The following is a 22,659-nucleotide window of genomic DNA, read 5'->3' as shown; positions in this document are numbered from 1 at the left end:
TTTTTCCCGTCAGTTCTCATCAGCGGAAACCAACTATGACGTGGGAAACCGAGAATTGCTGGCAATTAAATGGGCCTTTGAGGAATGGCGGCACTGGTTGGAAGGCGCTGCACACCAGATCTCCGTTATAACGGATCATAAAAACTTACAGTATATACAGTCAGCCAAACGTCTGAACCCCCGACAGGCTCGGTGGTCGCTGTTCTTCACTCGATTCAACTTTATTATCACCTATCGTCCTGGTTCCAAAAATATTCAAGCGGACGCCCTGTCTAGAAGTTTCCTGGCACATCATGCTCCGGTCACCTGCCCAGAGCCTATTGTTCCTGTGTCTATGATTCATGCCGGATTAACTCAAGATTTGAGCTGTACCTTACAAAGGTTCCAGAGGTTGGCTCCTGATAACACTCCGGCAGGATGTTTGTTTGTCCCAGTTCATCTAAGGAAGACAGTCCTTGCTGAGGCACACAACAGTCGGACTGCTGGGCATCCTGGAATCTACAAAACACTGGAAATCCTTTCCCGTACTGTATGGTGGCCGTCTCTGTCTGCTGATGTCAAGAGTCACGTCCGGTCCTGTGAAGTTTGTGCCAGGAACAAAGTTCCCAGGACTCGCCCGGTAGGTCAGTTAGTTCCGTTGGCCGCCCCTGGTAAACCTTGGACACATCTGTCCATGGACTTTATAGTCGATCTGCCACCCTCTGCGGGACACAATACCATTTGGGTCGTGGTAGACCGGTTCAGCAAGATGGCGCATTTCATTCCACTCACTAGGCTTCCTACTGCTCGAGATTTGGCAATCTTGTTCATTCAACACATTTTCCGCCTCCATGGACTCCCTACAGACATCGTCTCCGATCGGGGTTCCCAGTTCATAGCGCAGTTCTGGAGATCATTCTGTACCCTCCTGGGAATCAAGGTCAGTTTATCATCTGCATACCACCCTCAGTCAAATGGGCAGACTGAAAGGGTTAACCAGTCCTTGGAGAAGTTCTTGCGATGCTACATATCGGAGTTCCATGACAACTGGTCCTCCTTGTTGCCCTGGGCAGAATTTGCCTGTAACAACTCCTGTCACTCATCCACGAAAACCTCTCCGTTCTTTTGCAATTATGGTTTCCACCCCAGATCTAACTCTTTGTATTCACTCCAGTCCGTTGGTATTCAGGAGATCCGTTCCACTGCCAGGGATCTCAGAGTTGTCTGGAAGAAAGTACATTCATCTTTAAAACAAGCCTCACTTGTTGCAAAAAAAATTTCGGACCGACACCGTACCCCCTGCTCTCTTAAGGTTGGCCAGAAAGTCTGGCTGTCTACAAAAAATATCAGGCTGAAGCAACCTTGCAAGAAGTTGGGCCCTAAATTCATCGGGCCGTTTCCCATCATCAAGCAGGTGAACTCTGTTGCATTTAGGTTAAAAATGCCGGGCTCGTTAAGAATTCCAAACACATTTCATTGTTCTCTGTTAAAACCAGTTCTTTATCCAGCTCAAGCCCAGTCTTCAGGCAAGCCACAGAGGTACAGTGTTCAGAAAATCTTGGATTCCAAAAAAGTGCAAGGACAGGTGCACTTTTTGGTACAGTGGAGGAACCGCGGGTTAGAAGAACGCTCTTGGGTTCCGCTGAGACAACTCCATGCTCCCAAACAATTGAAGGAATTCTTCAGGAAATTTCCAAGAAAACCTGGGTGTCGGGGTCCCTTGACCCCTCCTCAAGGGGGGGGTACTGTCACGAGCCGCGGCGGTACTCACAGCCGCCGCGGCTCGCTTCTCATGCGCCCCAGCGTCCCGGCCGTCACCTTGACGACCGGGACGTCATTTCCTCTTCCTGTCCGGCCGTTACCAGGGCAACGGCCAGACGCTAGTACACTAGCGCTGCGTCCCGGCGGTGCTGGTAGCCGGGCGCATGCGCATAGCAGGCAGCCTGTGGGCTGATTAGGCTTATTAACAGGCATTAGCCTGCAACTGTGTAGGTCAGGGGCAAGCCCTGATTGGCCCTGCTGGATACTAGTAAATTAGCCTGCAGGAGTGTGTTCAACTGCTGATTGGTCTGTGTCTGTACTTAAGGCAATGAGGTCTGCTGCCTCATTGCCGGTTATAGCTTCTGTGCTCCAGTCTGCTGACCTGCTTGTTCCAGTCCCTGTATCCTGTATCTACGTTTGACTTCCCGTGTATGACCCTTGGCTTCGTATTGGACTTCGCTTGTGTTTCCTGTGACCCTGATCCTTGGCTTGTTTACCCGTTCTGCTACTTTGCCTGTGACCTCTGACCTCAGCTTGTTCATCATTACTGTTACCTGCTGCCGGCCTTTGACCTCTGCGTGGACCTGACTCTTCTTGCCTGGGTTCTCCCCAGCCGGTACACACTTCACGACCCTCTGTCAGTCTGCGGCCCAGTCTGTCCCCACCATCAGGGGCTCCAGTGAACACCTGACTGGCAGAGTAGACTCCGGGTTGTGTTGTGCCGGCTGGAGGGGTTCCTAACAGCCACCTGCATTTTTTTCTTTTAAAATAGGCTGTTAAGTGGAGTCTTGCCCCCGGGCTAAAATTTGCCAGCCCTCTCCTGTACACCACAATTGGCAACAGAAATAAAACCACATTCATCACTGCACAAATTGTAAGGAGAGCAGCGGTGAATCGTGTAACATGGGAGCCGGTGTAAATGTCATACAGGCCCAGAGCACAGCCAGGATATATGAGTTAAACCAGCCATTACTCAATGTAAAGGGAATGTAGCAGGCCGTCCAATGATTCAAAGTTCATAAAAATGTCAGGATACATTGGCACAGTGTCAGCTTTTCATGGCATTATAAAAGATTGGGCCATATATGTGGAAAGAGTGGAACTTTATTGTGATGTAAATAATGGTCATGGCAAAAGAAAGTGTCAGTCCTAAGCATCAGTCCTAAGTGTAATGGGGACAAAGACAAACAGTCTATTGCACAGTTTATTAACACCAGTAAAACCCACTAGCAAAACGTTTTAGGAAATTGTTGATGTTCTGATGAACCATTTAAACACCAAACCGCTAGTAAATGCAGAAAGATTTTGTATTAATAAAATAAGTAAATTTAAAGGTGTAAGTATTTCTACATATACAGCAGAGTTGAGATGGTTATCTTAACATTGTCAATTTGGAGCGGTTTCTCTCAAATGCAACAAGAGACAAGGCTGTGTGTGGTATACACAGTGGAGGTATTCAAAAGAGATTACTATCTGAACCAGCATTAACATTAGACCCTGCAGTGTCTATTGGATTTTCGATGGAGGCGGCAGCAACGAATACCTCAGACTTACAAGAAAAAGGGGGTTGAAGAAATGTCTGTTAAACAGAGAATATCTTGTTTTCTGATGCAAGCAGACCTCACATGATGCCAGCCACACTCAGTTTAAATATAAAGAGACCAGGGCTGGGGGGCATGGGGGCATCTGCTCCCTGGACCGGTCCTATAATGGTCTACATTGGGATGGGTCACTGGGCCACCTGCATTTATTTTCCTTTAAAATATTCCTAATAGGCTGCTAAGTTGAGTCTTGCCACCTGGGCTAAAGTTTGCTAGCCCTCCCCGAATGCAGGATATGTCAAAAGGGGAGATATTTAAAGATTATGCAGGTAAAGAAGAATGTAAAAAAAGATAATTAAATAGCAAACTCTCAAACTCAGAGGTACAGACCTCCACAATTTGGGAAGCGCACAAGGCGGTTATCCGGGGCGATATCATTCAGTTTGCCTCCCGTAGATAAAAAGAACGTAACAAGACTCTTAATAAACTAACTCTCCAACTTAAGAATCTAGAAACATTGCATAAGGAGTCTAACTCTCACTCATTAATGCAAAAGATACAAAAGACTAGGGGTGTAATCCAATCGATCCTTGCAGAAAAAACCGAACGTCAGCTTAGATGGCTTAAACAAACTTTTTTTGAGAAGGGTAACAAGGCCGATACACTCTTGGCTAGGAGATTAAGGGTTAAGCGGGCCTCTCAACTAATCAATACAATTAGAAACAAAAAAGGGAACTTGTCTTATGATCCTAGGATCATAAACAAAACTTTTCATAGCTACTATGAAAGCTTGTATAACCTCCATAAGGACCAAACCTCCCCGAGAGCTTCCCCACCAAGTCATCAACTCATACCTAGATAAATGTTCACTTCCCACATTATCTTCCCATCAGGCTTCTACCCTTAACAAATCTATTTCCGGTGAAGAAGTAATACTTGCGTTAAAATCACAAAAGATTCTAAGACCCCTGGCCCTGATGGTTTTATGATGTTATATTATAAAACATTCTATAAAGAGTTGGTGCCTCAGCTGACCCAGTTGTTCAATTATATTTTGATGGAGGGTAAATTTCATGCCTACTCCACTCGTTCTACCATAGTGGTGATTCCTAAGCCAAACAAAGATCCAACATGCTGTTCCAGCTACCGCCCTGTCTCACTAATTAATGCCGACATTAAACTTTTCGCTAAAATATTGGCAAATCATTTAAATGCCTACATGCCAGCTCTAGTTTTTCCTGACCAGGTGGGCTTTGTCCCCTCTAGACAGGCCCTAGACAATACCAGACGCACAATAGACATTATTGCCCACGTCAATCAGAACAAGATCCCATCAGTTGTTCTGGCTTTAGACGCTGAAAAGGCCTTAGATAGGCTCTTGTGGCTCTTCATGTTTCGTACATGAAGCCATTTTGGGCTAAACGGGGCCTTTCTATCGGCCATTCAGGCCCTATACCATCGTCCCTCCTCTTCGGTGTTGACAAATGGGCTTTTGTCCCAGGCTTTCTCCTTGGGCAACGGCACGAGACAGGGGTGTCCCCTGTCTCCCTTACTGTATGCCTTGTTTATCGAGCCATTGGCTGCCGCTGTCAGACGAAATCCGGATATCACAGGGATTCGAATAGGGCCCCGTAACTTCAAAATTTCGTTATTTGCCGATGACGTCCTACTAACACTCTCCAATCCCCTCATCTTGCTTCCAAATATGCTTGAAAAACTTAAGGAATATGGATCCTTATCAGACTACAAAATAAATAATTCTAAATCGGAGACCCTCTCACTTCAAGTTCCCAGCGTCACTAAAAACATACTCAAATCTTCGTTTAGGTTCCAATGGCGCCCCAAGGCATTGCATTACTTAGGGGTTCTGATTACGAAAGAATATAAACAACTGTTTCATGCTAACTATAACCCCCTTCTTGAATCAATAAAAAGAGATCTTATAAAATGGGACTCGCTCTTTATCTCCTGGTTCGGTAGGATTAGCGTAATTAAGATGAACATTTTACCTTAGAGTCTTAGATTTGTTCCAGACACTACCCATATCAATCCCAGGCACTTTTCTAGTGAATTTGCAATCAATATGTGGCAGATTTATTTGGCAAGGGAAAAAGTCAAGACTTAAACGGTCCTGCTTAGCTAAATCCACCCACTCGGCAGGGTACGGACTTCCGCTCTTTGACCGATACTATCACGCAGTCAATCTTAGCGATATCATCTCCTGGCAATCTGCCCCGGGAATTAGAGGTGGGCCGATCTGGAGAACGCACATACACCGGACCATAACTTGAATTTGCTCCCCTGGCTCCCCAGAAGTCAAAGACCGGCCTCAGTCTACTCACATTCTTCCATACAATTCACACTCAACTTATGGGACAAGTTACACAGAAGGTGGGAGCTTACCTCGTTCCCTTCTCCCTTACCCTGCTGTGGCATCACCCAGACTTCCCGGCAGGAAATCTCAAATCATACTCGCGTCCCTGGCAGGAAGCGGCTATCACTCAGTTTACCCATATTCTCTGAGAATTTGCTCCCCAGACCTTTCCAGATATGAGAGAGAAAAAGGGCCTTCCCTCGTCCTTGCACTTTGATTGTATAAAGCCTCTAATTTGGATGTAAGCACTTTGTAGATCATCCAAATTGCGTAAGCCTACACCTTTTGAGAGGAGTTGTATGGACCGTATTGGAGCTCCAGGGTTAATATCTCTGGTTTATCATGCTTTCCTGAGCCCAGAGTCCGATCTCATTGAATCGTTTAAGGAGGCCTGGTTTCGGGACAATGGCAAAGTAATGGATCAGGAGGGATGGTCCCAGCTCAGACTTAGGATCTCCAAGTTCTCCATTAACACCTCAATAAGAGAAAATACATTTAAAGTGTACACAAGATGGTACTTAGTGCCAACAAGACTACACATAATTTATCCCGGTACTTCAGATCTTTGTTGGAGAGGCTGTGGGGAGGTGGGCTCATTTTACCACATCTGGTGGACGTGTCCTAGTATCTTTAATCTATGGATTCAGGTCGCTGAATTTATCACAAGAATCCTAGAAATTGAGGTGTTGCCGGACCCAATGTTCATGCTGTTGTGCTCCCGGGTCAAATCCCTTAATAATCGGGGTAATAGACTTGTGCAGCATATATGTGCCGCAGCACGATTGCAGATAGCAAAGGAATGGAAATCCCTTCATCCTCCAAGCCTTCAAAGCATAGTTTCACGTATCTGGTACATGGCCACAATGGAATATATCACCAGTCTACTTCACAACAAAATTCTAAGTTTTCATAAGGTGTGGGATCCTTGGTACTCCTTCCATCAAACATCAATGCCCGCCACTTAGAAGATTGTATCATAGTTATATTAACCAGGTTGGATTATATACACTCCCTAGAGGGCTGATGCTACATCCTCTCGTAAGAGGACTGCTTTAACTTTCTCTACCCACTCTATCTCTTCTTTACTTTTCCCTTCCCTTTTTGCCCTTCCCCCCCTTTACCCTCTCCATCTCCTACCTCCCTTCCACTTTTTTAATCTTTTAATTAAAAGAGAAAGAGAAACAGCAACAACTGGATGTTTCATAACAGCAGAGACCTATACCGCTCACAGTTGGATCAGGTTAAGTACTTTGGTTTAGTATTTTCATAGATTAATTTACAGTGAACTCATAACAAACTACAATACTACGCAGGGTATTTCCCTGCTATCTTTATAGACCCTTAGAGGTTGTCCCTTCAAATTCAAATTTTTCCAATTAGAGAGGTAAAATGTATACAGTTTTATACTCTATGCTGGCTTTTTACTTTGTATATTCTCAATGACCTGCTGTGAGCCTATTGTCTCAGAATACTCGTTGTTTATTGTTTGGAACTCATGTTTTTGCAGAAAATAAAGAGTTTAAATAGCAAACTCATTGTGAATGAAATAAACCTTTGCAGGTACACAAGGTGACAGAAAATTAATCAGAAACAACTGACAGGAAGCCAAAAAATATTTCTCCTATTTTGAATTGCACAGAGTAATGGCGGCAGACCACCAAATAATGTAGGTCTTTCCTGAAGTGGCCGGAGTTAAGTTAAAAATGGAACTGGACACAGGATCAGCCCTTTCAGTTAGTACAACAAAACTGTATTGCAAATTATTTGCAGAAATTGCTTTACAAAACAAAGCTGTATTGTTAATTAATTAAAGTTGATGTAAAATACAGAAAAAACAATGCACAAATTATATCTATATGTATTACAAAATGGAGGACCGGCATTGTTTGGCCATGAATGGTTAAGAAAAATTCAAGTTGACTGGCAGTCTATGTAAACATTGAAAAGAGAAAATCAATTGTTAATTGATGTACAATCCTTATTTTGAAAACGGATACAAACACTGAAATGATTGAAAGCCAGGATTGTATTCGATAAAAAAAGCTACTACGAAACTTCACAAAGCTGTACCTGTACCATATGCATTTCGACCGAGGGTTGAGGAAGAACTGAACAAACTGAACATTTCAGGATTTTGTTACTTGTAAAATGGAGTAAGTGTGCCTCGCCCATAGTTCCAGTATTGAGGAAAGGTAAAGCATAAGTGTATGCAGAGACTTTAAAAAAATGATTAATCCAGCACTCCACACAAAACAATAACCACTACCAAGGATTGAAGACATCTTTACAAGTCTGTCAGGAGAAGACCACTTTACAAAAATAGCTTTGGCACAAGAATATTCATAAGTGGAAGTTGAAGATACATCAAAGGAATACTTCACAATCAACATACACAAAGGTTTATTTCAATACAACTGTATTGTCTTTGGAATAGCTTCAGTGCCAGCAATTTGGCAAGCTGAGGATCAAGTGCTACAAGGAATGTCTGATACTCCATGCTACCTCAGTGAAGGTATCGATAATGGTAGCTCCATGCTGCCTCAATGAAGGTATTGATAATGGTACCCCCATGCTACCTCAATGATGGTATCGATAATGGTAGCTCCATGCTACCTCAATGAAGGTATCGATAATGGTACCTCCATGCTACCTCAATGATTGTATCGATAATGGTACCTCCATGCTACCTCAATATTGGTATCGATAATGGTACCTCCATGCTACTTCAATGATGGTATCATAACAGGAAAATAGTATAAAAATCATTTAAGCAATCTTAAAAGTGTTTTCACAAGAGTACATGCGTAGGATGAGCAAAAATCGAGAAAAAAGTGAATTCTTTAAGGAGAAATTTCTCACTTTGTACATGTAATTAACATGACAAATGCAAAATTGCTGCGGTGCTGTGAGCACTGCAATCACAACCCGTTACCCCGTTGAGATCTTATATAGGTCTAGTGAATTATTATCACAAATTTCTACCTCAGATATAAAATTAAATGTTATTACACCCATTAAATCCTCTCTTGCAGAAAAGAGCACTATGGAAATGGTCTACAAACTGTGAAAAAGTTTTTCAAGAGTCAGAGAACCTGATCACTTTTACCTACCACTACCTATAAAGTTGGCATATGGAATATGGGTCTCACGGCAATATGGTTTCTGAGATCCGTCTCGGGAACCTTGAGACCCACTGTTGCAGGAGTGTAGAGGAAACTGGAAGGCCGGATGAATGTCCTGCTCATTGAGCTTGATCTAATCCCGTATACTGGATGTTAGGAGGAGGAATGCTGGACTGGACTCCATACTGGAATAAATTACTGGAATCCGTACCTGATGTACTGGAACCTGGACGTGGTAACAGGGGGGACCTGAACCCATGACCAGAGACAAAATCATATTGGTCACAGACCACCAACCTCTTGTGTCTACATCCAGTGCTCAGAAGAAAATATCTGCAATGACAGCTGCCAGATTACAGAGATGTTCCTTATTTTTGGGAGTTCACACACATTTGATTTAAAATGAACGAAACTAGACAGCAATGCCATCAGATTATCATGATTCCCTCTAATACATGCTGATGAGTCTGTCCAAAAAGACCTGGAAGATATCTATCACTCTATATTGGTAAAACCGCTTCCAAAACCAGTAGTGATTATTATCTACATTAGTGTGCAAATGATTAGAAACACTAAGAATTTTTTTGCCTTTTAAAGAATTGATACTTTTCTTAAATTAAGTTACCATTATGTTGACCTGAAGTTATAGTCAAAACATTGACAATGTCAAAACTTTTTATTTTTATTTCATATAACTGTTCTATTCATCAAACGTTACATTCATCAAGAATCCTCCATTTGCAGCAACTACAGTTTTACAGATGTTTGGCATTCGTAAGTTTCTGAAGATGTTTACAGGAAATTTGTGCCCACGACTTCTGTAGCTCTTTCCAGAGGTGTGACTGGCTTGTAGGGCATGTTTCCCTAATCTTACGGTCAAGTTCATCTCACAAGAGCTCAATAGGGTTGAGATATGGAGATTGTGCTGGCCAGTCCATCAGACAGTACTCCAGCTCCCTGTTCTACACCAAATGGGTTTTGCATGGCTTAGAAGTATGCTCAGGATCATTGTCCCGCTCCATGCTGTCCACAGAGTTTGGCATGTTGTAAAATAGAGTGGTAACCTTTCTGGTTCGTTATTCCTTAAACTCTGTGTAAAACTTCCACCTTACCAGCATCAAAACAGCACAATACCATTACTCTTTCTATGTCATGCTTGACAGAACGCATCAGGCACTCCTCCAGCATCCTTTCATTAGCTCATGTATGTTCTCTTCTTTGAACAAAATTCCTCAAACCTAGACTTATCCACCCATAATCTTTCTTTTCCAGTCATCCTCCGTCCAATGTCTGTGACTTTTGCTTATTTTAAACGTTTTTGTTTTTCTATTTGCAAGTTTCAAATATGGCTATTTCTTTGCAACTTTGCCTATAAAGCCAACATCACATTGTACTTTTCTTGTGCAATTTTGCATCTGGGCCTTACGCTTCATTTTCAATCCTGGTTAAATCCAGTTTGCCCTTTTCTCTCAACATCATAGTCGACACCTTTGTATGAAATCTTCAGTTCATTATTCTTCAGCAATCAGACAAATGGAATAGCCTTCACTTCTTAAAACAACAATAGAGTGACATGTTATGTTTTGGCCATTTTTTAACCCAGAATTAGGACACAGGAGGAATGGCTGCTGAAAATGGGGCTTTACAGTCCTATGTAAATAATAAATGATAAATCTGTCATTTTAAGCTGTAATAGCCATTTGCAACATTAGTAGTGTCTTGACTTTATTTTTAAATCAATTTAATGGTACCGTGACAAGAAAAAGTATCACTTCTTTCAAAAACCAAGAAATTTCTTAGTGATTCCACACTTTTATATGCTAATTTAAATCTATGAAAAGCATGACAAATTATGTTCCAAAATTCTCAGAAAGAAGTGATCAACAGTCTGTACGTCAAGGAGCATTAATGTGGGAGTCCAGATTAGTAGTGCCTACCAAGCTTCATACAAGAATATTGGAAAAATTGCATAAAGGTCATCTCAGCAAAGTGAAAATAAAGGTCTTAGCTAGAAGTTACTATATATACTTGAGTATAAGCCGAGTTTTTCAGCACATTTTTTGTGCTGGAAAACCTCCCCCCTCGACTTATACTCGAGTGATGCTCCAGGACCACAATGCATGGCCGTAACGAGGGTGGTGCCTGCCTCCATAGCTTCAGCCCTTAAGTTCCGCTTAAGGGCTGAAGAGAAAGAGAAAGAAAATATTAACTTACAAGAGTTTGGTGAGAAAAAATCAACTTACAAGAGTTTGGTGCTTGTTGCCATAAGTTCCAGGAAGTTCGGCATTTGGAACGCAAGTGCCGAACTTCCTGTCTGTGGAACGCACATGCGTTCCACTGCGGAACTTACCACAAGCACCAAACTCTTGTAAGTTGATTTTTTCTCACCAAACTCTTGTAAGTTAATATTTTCTTTCTCTTTCTCTTCAGCCCTTAAGCGGAACTTAAGGGCTGAAGCTATGGAGGCAGGCACCACCCTCGTTACGGCCGTGCATTGTGGTCCTGGTATGTTGAATACAGTCACCATCTGTCACGGGCACTAGGAGTCTTTGCCCAGGATATCACCAGATGATGGACTTACCAGAGTAATATAGCTGGTATTATGGTTCTCTGGTAGCAGGGTGACAACGGAACAGGAGAAACAGCAGATGGTGAGAGAATGCTCAAGGAAAGTCTATGACTAGCAGCAACTGGTAATGAGTAGATGAATGTACACGAGGATCCAGATGGACAAGGAAACGTGAGGAGAGTCAGTGGTCTGCGTATAGCAAGTTGTACCACTGCTATAGTGAGGAGGAATGTCCAGGAGTAGCGAGGAGGTAGTGAGAGTCAGCGGTCTGCGTATAGCAAGTTGTACCGCTGTCTATAGTGAAGGAATGGAATCCAGGTGAAGGTAGGTAACGGGGAAGTCAGTGGTCTGCGTGTAGCAAGTTGTACCACTGCTACGTTAGAGGATACTTGAAACTGGTGTCACAGGGAACAGGAGTCAGTGGTCTGCGTCAGCAAGTTGTACCACTGCTATATATATGTGAGGAGGGGCACGAGGAGATGAATGTAAAGCAGAGTATACACGGGGCACACAGAACTTGATCCCACGATGATATCCGCAATACAACAATAACTGACCAGCGCTGCTTGAAGTATACAAAGTCTCAATAGCAATCCAGGCAATAGAAAACAAAGTCAATGGTAACAATAGCTTCAGTGGATAGGAGGCTCCGGAGAAGAACACAACTCAGTCCAGATGGATATGCAATACAAAAGCAAAGTCAATGAAAAGTATGCACACCGCGGCTCAGGAGAGCGGGCTGTCAGAGCGACATGCAGGGACACCTGAAGGCTGAAGGCCGGCAGGAGGAGAGACCACTGGCGAGCGGAAGCGGCAATCAGGTTGGTGCAGCGCACGGCAGGGAATCCAGAAATTTAAAGAAGCAATACTCAGGAAGCAGTAGTAAGTGAAACTGGAAACATGATGAACACGGGAGAGTTGAGGCGGTCTGGTATCCAGTAGTAGTGGTAACGGAGGCAGCGGAGAGCTGACACGATAAACACAGGAGAGTTGAGACAATCAGGAACTCTGAAGTAGTAACGGAGGCAGCGGATAGGAATCAGCTGAGTGCAGGCACGATGAACACAGGAGAGTTGAAGTGAGCAGGAACTCTGTAGTAGTAACGGAGGCAGCGGATAGGAATCAGCTGAGTGCAGGCACGATGAACACAGGAGAGTTGAAGTGAGCAGGAACTCTGTAGTAGTAACGGAGGCAGCGGATAGGAATCAGCTGAGTGCAGGCACGATGAACACAGGAGAGTTGAAGTGGTCTGGCAACCACAATAGCAGTAAACAGGAATCAGCAGAAGCTGAATACACGAGGAACACAGGAACACCTTCAGAGGCTCATGGGGAATGAGACTCCAAGATCAGGCAACCAGGTAATGATCACAGGTGGTTTAAATAGGGAGGGTTGCCTGATCATCCAATCAATTAAAAGCAACAGGTATTGAAGGCTTGATAAGGGCTGCACATGCGCAGACCCTCAGGATGGCGGACGGCCACGGTTCCTGAACACACGGGAAATGGCACTCACAGTCCGGTGAGTGACACCATCAATGATTGGTGGTTGTATTATCGCAAAAAAGACACAATGAAATGTCTTGTGTTGTGTGTTAACACTTCATTGCCTATTTCCCTCTAGGATTCAACAAGGGGATGTGATATGTCTTGTTGGTATTTTCCCCCCATTAACTGTATATAATGGATTACCGGTATGTTGTTGTTATATCTGGAAGATGCAATTAGAAAAACACAACTCCTTCATTTTACTATAATAACATTAGTACATGTGTCTCTTCTGTTTACTGTTTTTCCTTGAAATAAATATTCAAAACATTTAACCTACTGATGCCTCAATTAATGTAATTTTATTGGTATCTATTTTTATTTTTGAAATTTACCAGTAGCTGCTGCATTTCCCACCCTAGGCTTATACTCGAGTCAATAAGTTTTCCCAGTTTTTTGTGGTAAAATTAGGTGCCTCGGCTTATATTCGGGTCGACTTATACTCGAGTATATACGGTATGTACCGTGGCTATGAATCGATGGTCAGATTGAATCAATAACTAAAGACTGTGAAGGATGTCAAGAGATTCAAAACACAGCTCCATAATAACCTGTGGATAGAGCTCATATAGATTTTATAGGTCCATTCATGGAACGCATAATTCTGATTGCGGTGGATGCACATTCTAATAGGCCTGAAGTCCACAAGGTGAAGTCTATATAACCTGAGTAAACTTGGTTACCTAAACAAATCTGTAGTGATAATGGAGGTCCGTTCATTTCAGAAGAATCCCAGAGATTCCTGAAAAGTAATGGCATTAAGTATTTTACTTCAACACCATACCAGAAGGCCATAAAACACGAGCAAATTACTCTACAATACAAAACTGGCAATTTATCATTTGTTTATTGAAGCGCTGCGTATACTATTACAGGGCCAACTCCAACAATGATGTTCCTCAGCAGGAACCTGAGATCTCATTGGGACTTCTTGAATGCTAATATATACATAAAGATATTCACAACAAACTATTCAAAAATAGGTGTCAAATAATGACTAGAAACTTTGATGTTGGTCAAGAAGTGTTAACTCTAGATTACAGAGAGGACAAATGCCTATCAGGGAAAAGGTCTGGTTCCTTAATGTATACTGTCGATGTTGGAGAAGGCTTATAGCAGTGGTTCCCAAACTGTGTGCCTAGGCTCCCTGGGGTGCCTTGGAGATCTCACAGGTGTGCCTCAGCCAGGGCCAGTGGAAATCAAGGTGGGGGACTACTTGGTAATTATTTTGGCTTAGGGGTGCCTTATAAAAATTTTGGAGACCCTAAGGGTGCCTTGAACTGAAAAAGTTTGGAAATCACTGGCTTACAGTGTTGTCATGTAGATCAAATCCTTAATGCACAAGGAAGAGAAGTCACAAGCTCAATTGTCAAACCTCTTCAAAACAGCACAAACGTCTCTGAATCAATTCAAGAGCAAAATGTAATGTTAATTGAACAACCTCAAGTTGTTTCCACAGAAATGTTTATTTAAAAAGATGTAACTTCAGAGACTTTGGTAACTACACCAGCTACCCAACAACAATGTGAATCTTCAACTACACTTGCAAAAGTCCCAGGGCTAGATTTACAAAACTGCGGTTTTGAAAAAGTGGAGATGTTGCCTATAGCAACCAATCAGATTCTAGCTGTTATTTATTTAGTGCATTCTACAAAATGACAGCTAGAATCTGATTTGTTGCTATAGGCAACATCTCACTTTTTCAAACTCGCAGCTTAGTAAATATACCCCCCAGAGTCTTTGAAGAAAATACTCCAGTACCTACGGTTTCGCAACCATTATCCTGAAAGGCAACAGAGATCTCCTCAACTACTCAATTTTATAGTCTTTGTATATACATACAAGATATGTGTGTCTAATTATTTCATTCTATGTTCATTATGCAAGAAAGGAGGAGTGTACTATATGTGGACTATCTTATAGGTAGACGTTAGAAGTGTGTTCTAAGAAATGTAATTATATCATGTGCCCAGCTTTCTTAATTTCTATTTTGCACATGACCTCGGCAGTAAATGGTGCAGCAGCTATTCCTATTATAGCCAAGTGGTCAGCATGTTCATTCAAACCTACATACACCACAGGGAATCCACGCATATAACATTAGTAATACACTTAGATGGGGGTTGGATGCCTACGCTTGTATTTGGTGAGTGTGACTTTGTGGTTGCTGCCTAATGGAGGGTAGAGGGGTTCCAGTCCTATAATTGTAGAATTTTGTTGCAGTTGTTCATGCAGGGCCGGTGCTAGGGTTCTCGGCGCCCTAGGCAAAATTTCAAATCCCCCGGCAAACACACCAAATACCGGCCTCACAGACCCTTACATACTAGACTTTGTGCTTTTGTGTTTTAAAAAAAAGAAAAAATATATAAGCCTTACCTTTTCCAGCAGTCCAGATGCAGTGATGTTTGATGCAGAACGCTGTCCAGACTCCACTGCAGACACAGGATTTCTAGAGGGGAGGTATCCAGGTGTTAGATTTCGGAACAAAAAACTTTACAAAATAGGCCTATTAATTATGCACTTGTTAAAGGCATTGGATGGCCCTAACATGTCCCTACATCACACATATGTTCCTGCATCACACCACTACACCCCACAACTGCATCACAGCACTGCACCCCCCTCTGCCTCACACCACTGCACCCCCATCTGCATCACACCACTGCACCCCCTCTGCCTCACACCACTGCACCCCCATCTGTCTCACTTGCAAACTATAGTGTAGAAATTCTACCCCATAGTTTGCAAGTCAAATATAGAGCATAAGGTGCCAAAAAAAAGTCATATTAACCACCCATTTTTTTTTATTATGTTTTTTGCCTCCCTACTTGCTAGATTGTACTTTGGGCACCCTCTTTTTTAAAAATAAATCAATAAAAAATGAGATTTTATTTACTCACTCTTTTTTCTCCTGAAGTCTGGTCAGTAGATGCAGGGGGGGCTCTTCAAACCTCTTCTCTTCTCTTTTCTTTTTTCTCTTCTCTTCTTTTCAATGGCTGTTCCTCGGCTTCTTCACACAGGAGGCGGAGCGATGCATGCTGGAAGGGGAGGAGGGCGTTGGGAAAAAACTTTATTCACACTGTCTGAGATTAGAAAATCTAGTCAGCAGCGCCCTGCGGGTCCCGGCTCCCTAGGCAACTGCCTAAGGTTGCCTAATGGGAGTGCCGGGCCTGTGTTCGTGACACAGTATAGGTTGGTGTGGTAATGTTCTGTTACTTTTGCCAAGTGGGTGTGTTATTACTGAAAATGGCTTACCTTGATGTTTGGTGGGTTGTAGTTCTTGGGTGTGTTCCTTGAGTAGAGACCGGTGTTTATTAATTTGAGAGAAAATTGCTTCAGATCTTCTCCTTGTGTTAATGGAGTCCTGTGAAAAGGCAGGGGGAAGGAGGAAAGAGGGGGAAGAGAGGGGAAGTGGGCTCACCTTTTTGTGGTCTTAAATAGTTTGCAACATACCCTGTTTGCCTGTTCAAAGCTTAAGATTCTTGTTGGCTGCAGGAAAAAAAAATATGAATAGTCTTTCCCCCACCCCCCTCCACCAGCTATGCACAGTTATCTTTTAAAGTCTTCCATAGATGGTCTCGACTCTTCATCTGTAGCCCCCCAGATGTGCCTTCTATCCAAGTTACACACTGCGTGTTTCCTAAAATCTCCACCATGCCTATCAATAAATGAATCAACACACTTTTGGAGACAGACCTGCAATGGTGGCCTTGTAGTCTCAGGCCTATCGTGATCGACCAGTAGACTGGGGGTGGGTGAATTATTATTATTATCGCAGATTTGTAGGGTGCTACAGTGCTCCGCAGCCCCTTATTTGTAGGCTGTGGGAAAGCCTGATTGGGGCTGTGGTAGGGAATTCCATAAGTGGGAACAACATCGGAGAAGGCTTGTAGTCACGATTGAGAGGTGGTTACCAGAGAAGGGTCAAGGCACAGGTCAGAGGAAGATTTAAGACGGTGGTTAAAATATTTTGCTATGAGTTTTGAGATGTATGTTTTTGCATTGGATTCTGGAGGACACAGGGAGCCACTGTGTAGGGGTTTGCAAGTGGTGGAGCAGTGAGAGAGGAAGATCAGTCTTACAGCTGCATTTAGGATGGATGGACTGAAGTTTGGATATATGGGTATTAGGAATGCCAGATAGCAGGAAGTTGCAATAGTCAAGATGGGAGATGATGAAAGAATGGATAATAGTTTTTGTAAATTGACTAAGAAAGGGCGTATTCTGGCAATGTTTTTAAGGTGGAATCGACAGAACTGTGAGAGAGTCTGGATGTGAGTGAGTTCTCTGTACAGCGCTGCGGAATTAGTGGCGCTATATAAATAACTGATGATGATGTGAAGAATAAAGCAGACGGTGGAGTCAAGTGTGACACCGAAACTTCCGGCTTGGGAGACGCGGAAATTGTGGTGTCATTGACAGTGAGTGAGATTTGATGGGAAGTTGTGATTCTGGTAGGAGGAAAGATAATAAGCTCTGTTTTGGACATGTTGAGCTTTAGGTAGCACTGGGACATCTATGTGAAGATAGCAGAAAGACTTTTGGTTACATGAGATAGTACAGAAGGGGAGAGGTCAGAGGAAGAGATATAGATTTGGGTGTCATCAGCATAGAGGTGGTACTGGAGGCCAAGTCAGCGAATTAGTGCTGCTTATGATTTCCAGCTGATTGCCAAATTTTGGAACATTATATTTTGTAATGATATAACTAATTGCACTGCATAAAGAAATTTCTGTGTAAAAAATGTATTCATGTTCTCTACACAGGTCTTGCCCGTGCCAAATCAATCCCCAGCCAGACATATTCCTCAGAAGTGGTCACTCTTTGGTACCGTCCACCAGATGTGCTTCTAGGTGCTACAGATTACTCATCTGACCTGGATATCTGGTGAGAACAAGATGTTTTGATCTTTTTAAACCAGAAGCATCGCATGAACTACGCAACTTGTATTTGCTGCTCAGTAAACTAACAGTTTATGTCTATTTTTGGCCATCTGTAAAATTCTCCCATCTGTTTTACAATCCAGCATACTGCATTCATATTTAAAGTTGTTATTTTAAAAGTAACAGCTGTGTGGCAGCTCATAGGCCACATCTGGTCTGTAGAAGGCTCATTTAACAGCTATGTCTTAGAGTAGAGGTGCCAAAACTTAGTCTTCAAGAGCTACCAACAGTTCATGTTTTCAGTATTTCTCTAATCTTGCACAGTTAACAATCGATTTCCTGGGTCAGTAATTATTCTACAGCTCATAAGGACTGGGTTTGAGCTCCTCTATTTAGAGGATTAATATGAATTATAATACCAATATAAACAAGAATAATGTAATGTACAAAAAAACAAGAGTGCCAAAGTGTAGTATATAGAAGTAAACTTTTGCCTTAATGCGATAAAACAGGTGACTGCAAACCAAAAGTGAATTAGAGTGAGCTTATCTGTGAGTGCATCCATATGAGCAATAGTCATTAGAGATATCTTCAGAGAGGAGCTCAATTTTCAAAAAACAGGATACCACAAAGCTCTACAGATATAAAAGCAATATAGTGTAGTATGTTTTAAAATTTGTTGAAGAATTCAGAGATAGAAATGTGTATCAAATATAATATTAACCTTAGAGGGTAAAAGTATTCCATATACTACCAAACTGAAAATTTATATTTGTAAAACTTTAAATTCAAGTAAAAGGTAAATTTAATAATGCTTGTACATTTAAATAAAATATTCTAGATGTATCTACACTCCTTAAGTAAAGATGTCTAAATGTAGGGAAGTTCTCTAGCCAAGAGAAATATCACACAGTCACTAGGAAGAGTGCAGCCTTGAAAAAGAAATGAAGTCCCAGAAGGACCTCTATGTGTTTCTTTCCGGCAGCTGAAAATCCATAATTAACTATGCAAATCCATATCTAGATATAGAGCATCTAGTCGGATGCACTAAGCATGTCACTGTTTTCTACTTGAATCAAATATGTAGCATTTGTACTGAAACAAGCATCTCCTTCTGAGTAACAAGGTACAGCGCAAACCTGGTGTTTTAGATCAGAAACTAAACTTACTGATATTGTTGTATATCCCAATTCTGAATATCTATACAGAAGACTGTTCCTTGTTAATGGTATTTTTCACTCTCAGAGAATTTAATATGCTTATTTGTACATGCACTCCAGCAAAATTAGCAAAAGTCCCTTTTTTATCTGTGTTGCTTCCTTTTGTGTTTCTCTCTGAAGCCTTTGTATCACCTAGGTAGATTGGTTTATTTTGTGTCTCTTGGATATAACCCAAATCAGGTCAGATGATCTGTATAATAGATGCAATTGTATCCCCAGAGCAGTTCTGTGTTATACTAATGGGTACCAATAATGAACATGTACATACCAAGAGATGTCTGAAGGTTTAAGATTATGGCTGAAGTAAGCACTCAGTAAGGTCTTGTACAAGGTTGTTATTTTAGAGTGTATACATGTATTCTTAAAGCCAATTAAACACACTTTGATATTGATAGTCCAAGAAACAATGTAAGCCGAATGGGCCTGTGCACCAAGCTTCTGTCTGTTTGCTTCATGTCACAATGTTACCTGTATCGATCAGAAGCATTAACAGCATGTTAAAAATACAATGGAGGTCAATATGAATGATCGTTAAGGAGCTGCAAAGCATTTATCAAGTGTTTCTAAGCATTCGTCAGGACACATTTGGCCTTTTGACAGAACAACTTACTGCATCGTCACCATCGAGTCCTGATTGAGGTGCAATGACAGAGCTCAACAATGGTGCAGGTCAATGTGGCTTTGCTAATTCAATCAGAGTTGGAGCATTCATATTTATGACACAGGGATTACTACAAAATAATCAAGTCTGGCTGGAAGTGACAAGAAGAGTTACACCAGATTTGGGATGCTATGTCCAAAAAGGAGAAGACCAAGGTAATAATAAAATGATTTACTAATATTTTCATATATTGTAAAAAGACACACTGCATGTGCCCAGAGGGGTGGATAGGAAGGCACTACAAGTAAGATAGGAATGTTGACATAATTAATCCAATTACAGCACTGGAATATGTGTACAATATTTGTACAATGCGATTGGTAAGCTATCGCATGAATTCAGGAAATCCCAGTGATGTCACCATGCGGTATTAGTAAAGATTTCCTCTAGACATGGAATGGCAGGCTCAACAAGTATCGAGTCTTGCATGAGATAGCAGAATCAGCTTTCCCATGCAAATCATTACTATTACATCCAGCTTATGTCTGATTTATTGTAATAAAACTAGAGTAGACCTATGGAGTTTCTGATGATTCCGAAAGGTGTATCCTTATTAAACCAAAAGGAGTTTACTTTAAATAGTTAACTTTGGTATCCATGTACTCGGGAGAAGTAGGCAAATACATTGCACTGTAATTTTTGTGTTATATTGAACATGAAGTAAGAAGCTATATTTTTCAATATGTTCCCAAAAGAAACCAATATATTTCACAAAAAACATATACAATTTGCTTGGATAGAATCAGTAATTTCCTGAAAAATTTATGTAGCGCAAATCAATTTAAAAAAGGCCTGGTCATAGAGGTGTAAACCACCAACAGGTTTGAAGAGGTTATCAATACTTCAACATATTATAAATACATACAAATGAAAGGCAAGTATGCATGCTTTGTACCATATATTACTACATGTAAAAGCAGATTAAAATGACAGATTACGTATAATAAGAGTTTAAGTGGCATGCTTGCACATAATGTTTATTTGCTAATACGCCTAGAACAAAAATGTCCTAAAAGATACAGCAGTGTTGTGATTTCTCTTTATTTTATTTAATGTTTTATATTTTTTATTTCATAGAGAACTTGTGAAAAGGCACTAGGAATTCTTGTGGGATCATTTAAAAAGGGACCGTATAGCGGATAGAGACACAAAGAATGATTCCTCACCAGAAAGTTTAGGGGCTAATCCCAACTTTAATGCAGTTCCTAAAACTTTCCATGGAAATGAAGCAGCGAGTGTATTTTTTTCTTTTCATTATATTACATCAAAATACATGTTTTGCAAGATTTGTTGTTGTTTTTTTGCTAAATAATATTTTTCCTTTTAAGAACATCAGAAAACATTGAAGAGATTGACTCAGAATCCATAGAAGGGCAGAGTGTCTGCTTCAATGAAGTTGAAAGGGAATGTCCTGCATTGTGTGTTGCCAACGCCAAGGAGCTAACTCTTCCTAAAAAGGAAACACCTGAAAACTAAAAAGAAAGGCTACTAAGGGTTGACCTCACACTATCCACCATCATATCCAAAGTGCCCAACATTATGACCTGTTCCACGCAGGGCCGGTGCTAGGGTTTTCGGTGCCCTAGGCAAAATTTCAATGCCCCCCAATAAATAAATAAATGATTAGATTTTATTTACCTGGTCTGTAGATGCAGGGGGGCTCTTCAAACCTCTTATTTTCTTTTCTTTTTTTCTCTTCTCTTCTTTTCTTTTCTTTCCTATGGCTGCTCCTCACCTTCTTCACACAGGAGGCAGAGCGATGCATGCTGGGAGGGGAGGGGGAAACAACTTTATTCACACTGTCTGTCACTGACAGACAGTGTGATAATACAGCAGGCGCCGCCGGGTAAAGACCTGTCACCTGATCACTGACGTCGGTGATCAGGTGTGTGATGCGCCAGGCAGCCCGGGCGCATCTGAATTAATACACAGTGACGGCGGACGTTGAAAAAACAGCGCCGGCAACCCGCCGCCGCTGCACCTCTCTCCCACTTCTCTCCGCTGACTAGATTTTTAAATCTAGTCAGCGGCAGCGGCGCCCTGCAGGTCCCAGCGCCCTAGGCAACTGCCTAAGGTTGCCTAATGGGAGCGCCGGGCCTGGTTCCACCACCTTTTATAACACCTTTACCATACTTTCATTCATATCACAGACATGTACTGACAGTCTCACTAAATATACACACTCCACAACACGAAGGTACCACTTTTGAGAGACATTGAGCAACAGTTTAACATCTTCCACTACTTTCCCAAAGTCAACTTAGTTTTGATGTACAAATGTCTGGGGATATAGGCCCAACTACTTACCAATCTACCACTGATAGTAACCCATACTATCAAAATCTTTAGTTATGCTAGTTTTAATTAATTTTTATTATTGTCAGGCATTGAAATTTGTTTGGTTCTTTTCACTGTTGTTAATTGTTGGTGTACTTTTCTAAGGAGGAAGAAAATTACAATACAGAATAATACCAGTTATTAATAATAAAGGTTGTATTTATTTATAATAAACAATTGCAAAACAGTTATATGTAGAAAAAAGTCTTTGGTTAAGTTTATAAATGATAATCATAGTTTTAATTCATTTTAAGGGCAGTTCCCCAAAAGGAGAAACAAAATATTGGCCAAGTTTATATCTTATTTTGAGTGAATGTATTTGATGCTGGCCATACTCTACTGTATGTGGAAGTCATATATAGAGTGACAACAATATCTTGTTTTCTGAAGATGCTTGGGCTATGGGGTAGGGTACCAAGACTGAAACCATTCCTCACAAGGAAGAACATCCTAGCCCATCTACATTTTGCACAGAAAAAACATTCAATCACGTCACAATATGAGGGGAATATGGGTAATGGTCTGATGAGATCAAGGTTGAATATTTTGGCCTTAATTCTTAAAGATATGTTTGGCGTAATGACAACACAGCCCATCACCCAAAGAATACAATACCTACGGTGAAGCATGGTGGTGGTAGTAACATGGTTTGGTGCTGCTTCTCT

At 41.6% G+C, this 22,659-nt stretch overlaps 1 protein-coding gene across 2 annotated transcripts in view; it reads left to right on the top strand.

Moving 5' to 3' along the window:
• CDK15 (cyclin dependent kinase 15) overlaps positions 1-22,659 on the top strand; it is a 225,588-nt gene that overhangs the window by 72,719 nt on the left and 130,210 nt on the right. For both annotated transcript variants that reach the window (XM_075180145.1, XM_075180144.1), the window contains one exon: positions 17,660-17,780. In XM_075180145.1, the coding sequence (XP_075036246.1) occupies positions 17,660-17,780 (121 nt within the window). The remainder of the gene's footprint in view (positions 1-17,659; positions 17,781-22,659) is intronic.

Source organism: Mixophyes fleayi, chromosome 7 (assembly GCF_038048845.1).
Source record: "Mixophyes fleayi isolate aMixFle1 chromosome 7, aMixFle1.hap1, whole genome shotgun sequence".
Taxonomy (NCBI): domain Eukaryota; kingdom Metazoa; phylum Chordata; class Amphibia; order Anura; family Limnodynastidae; genus Mixophyes; species Mixophyes fleayi.
This window is presented reverse-complemented; position numbering and strand designations above follow the sequence as displayed.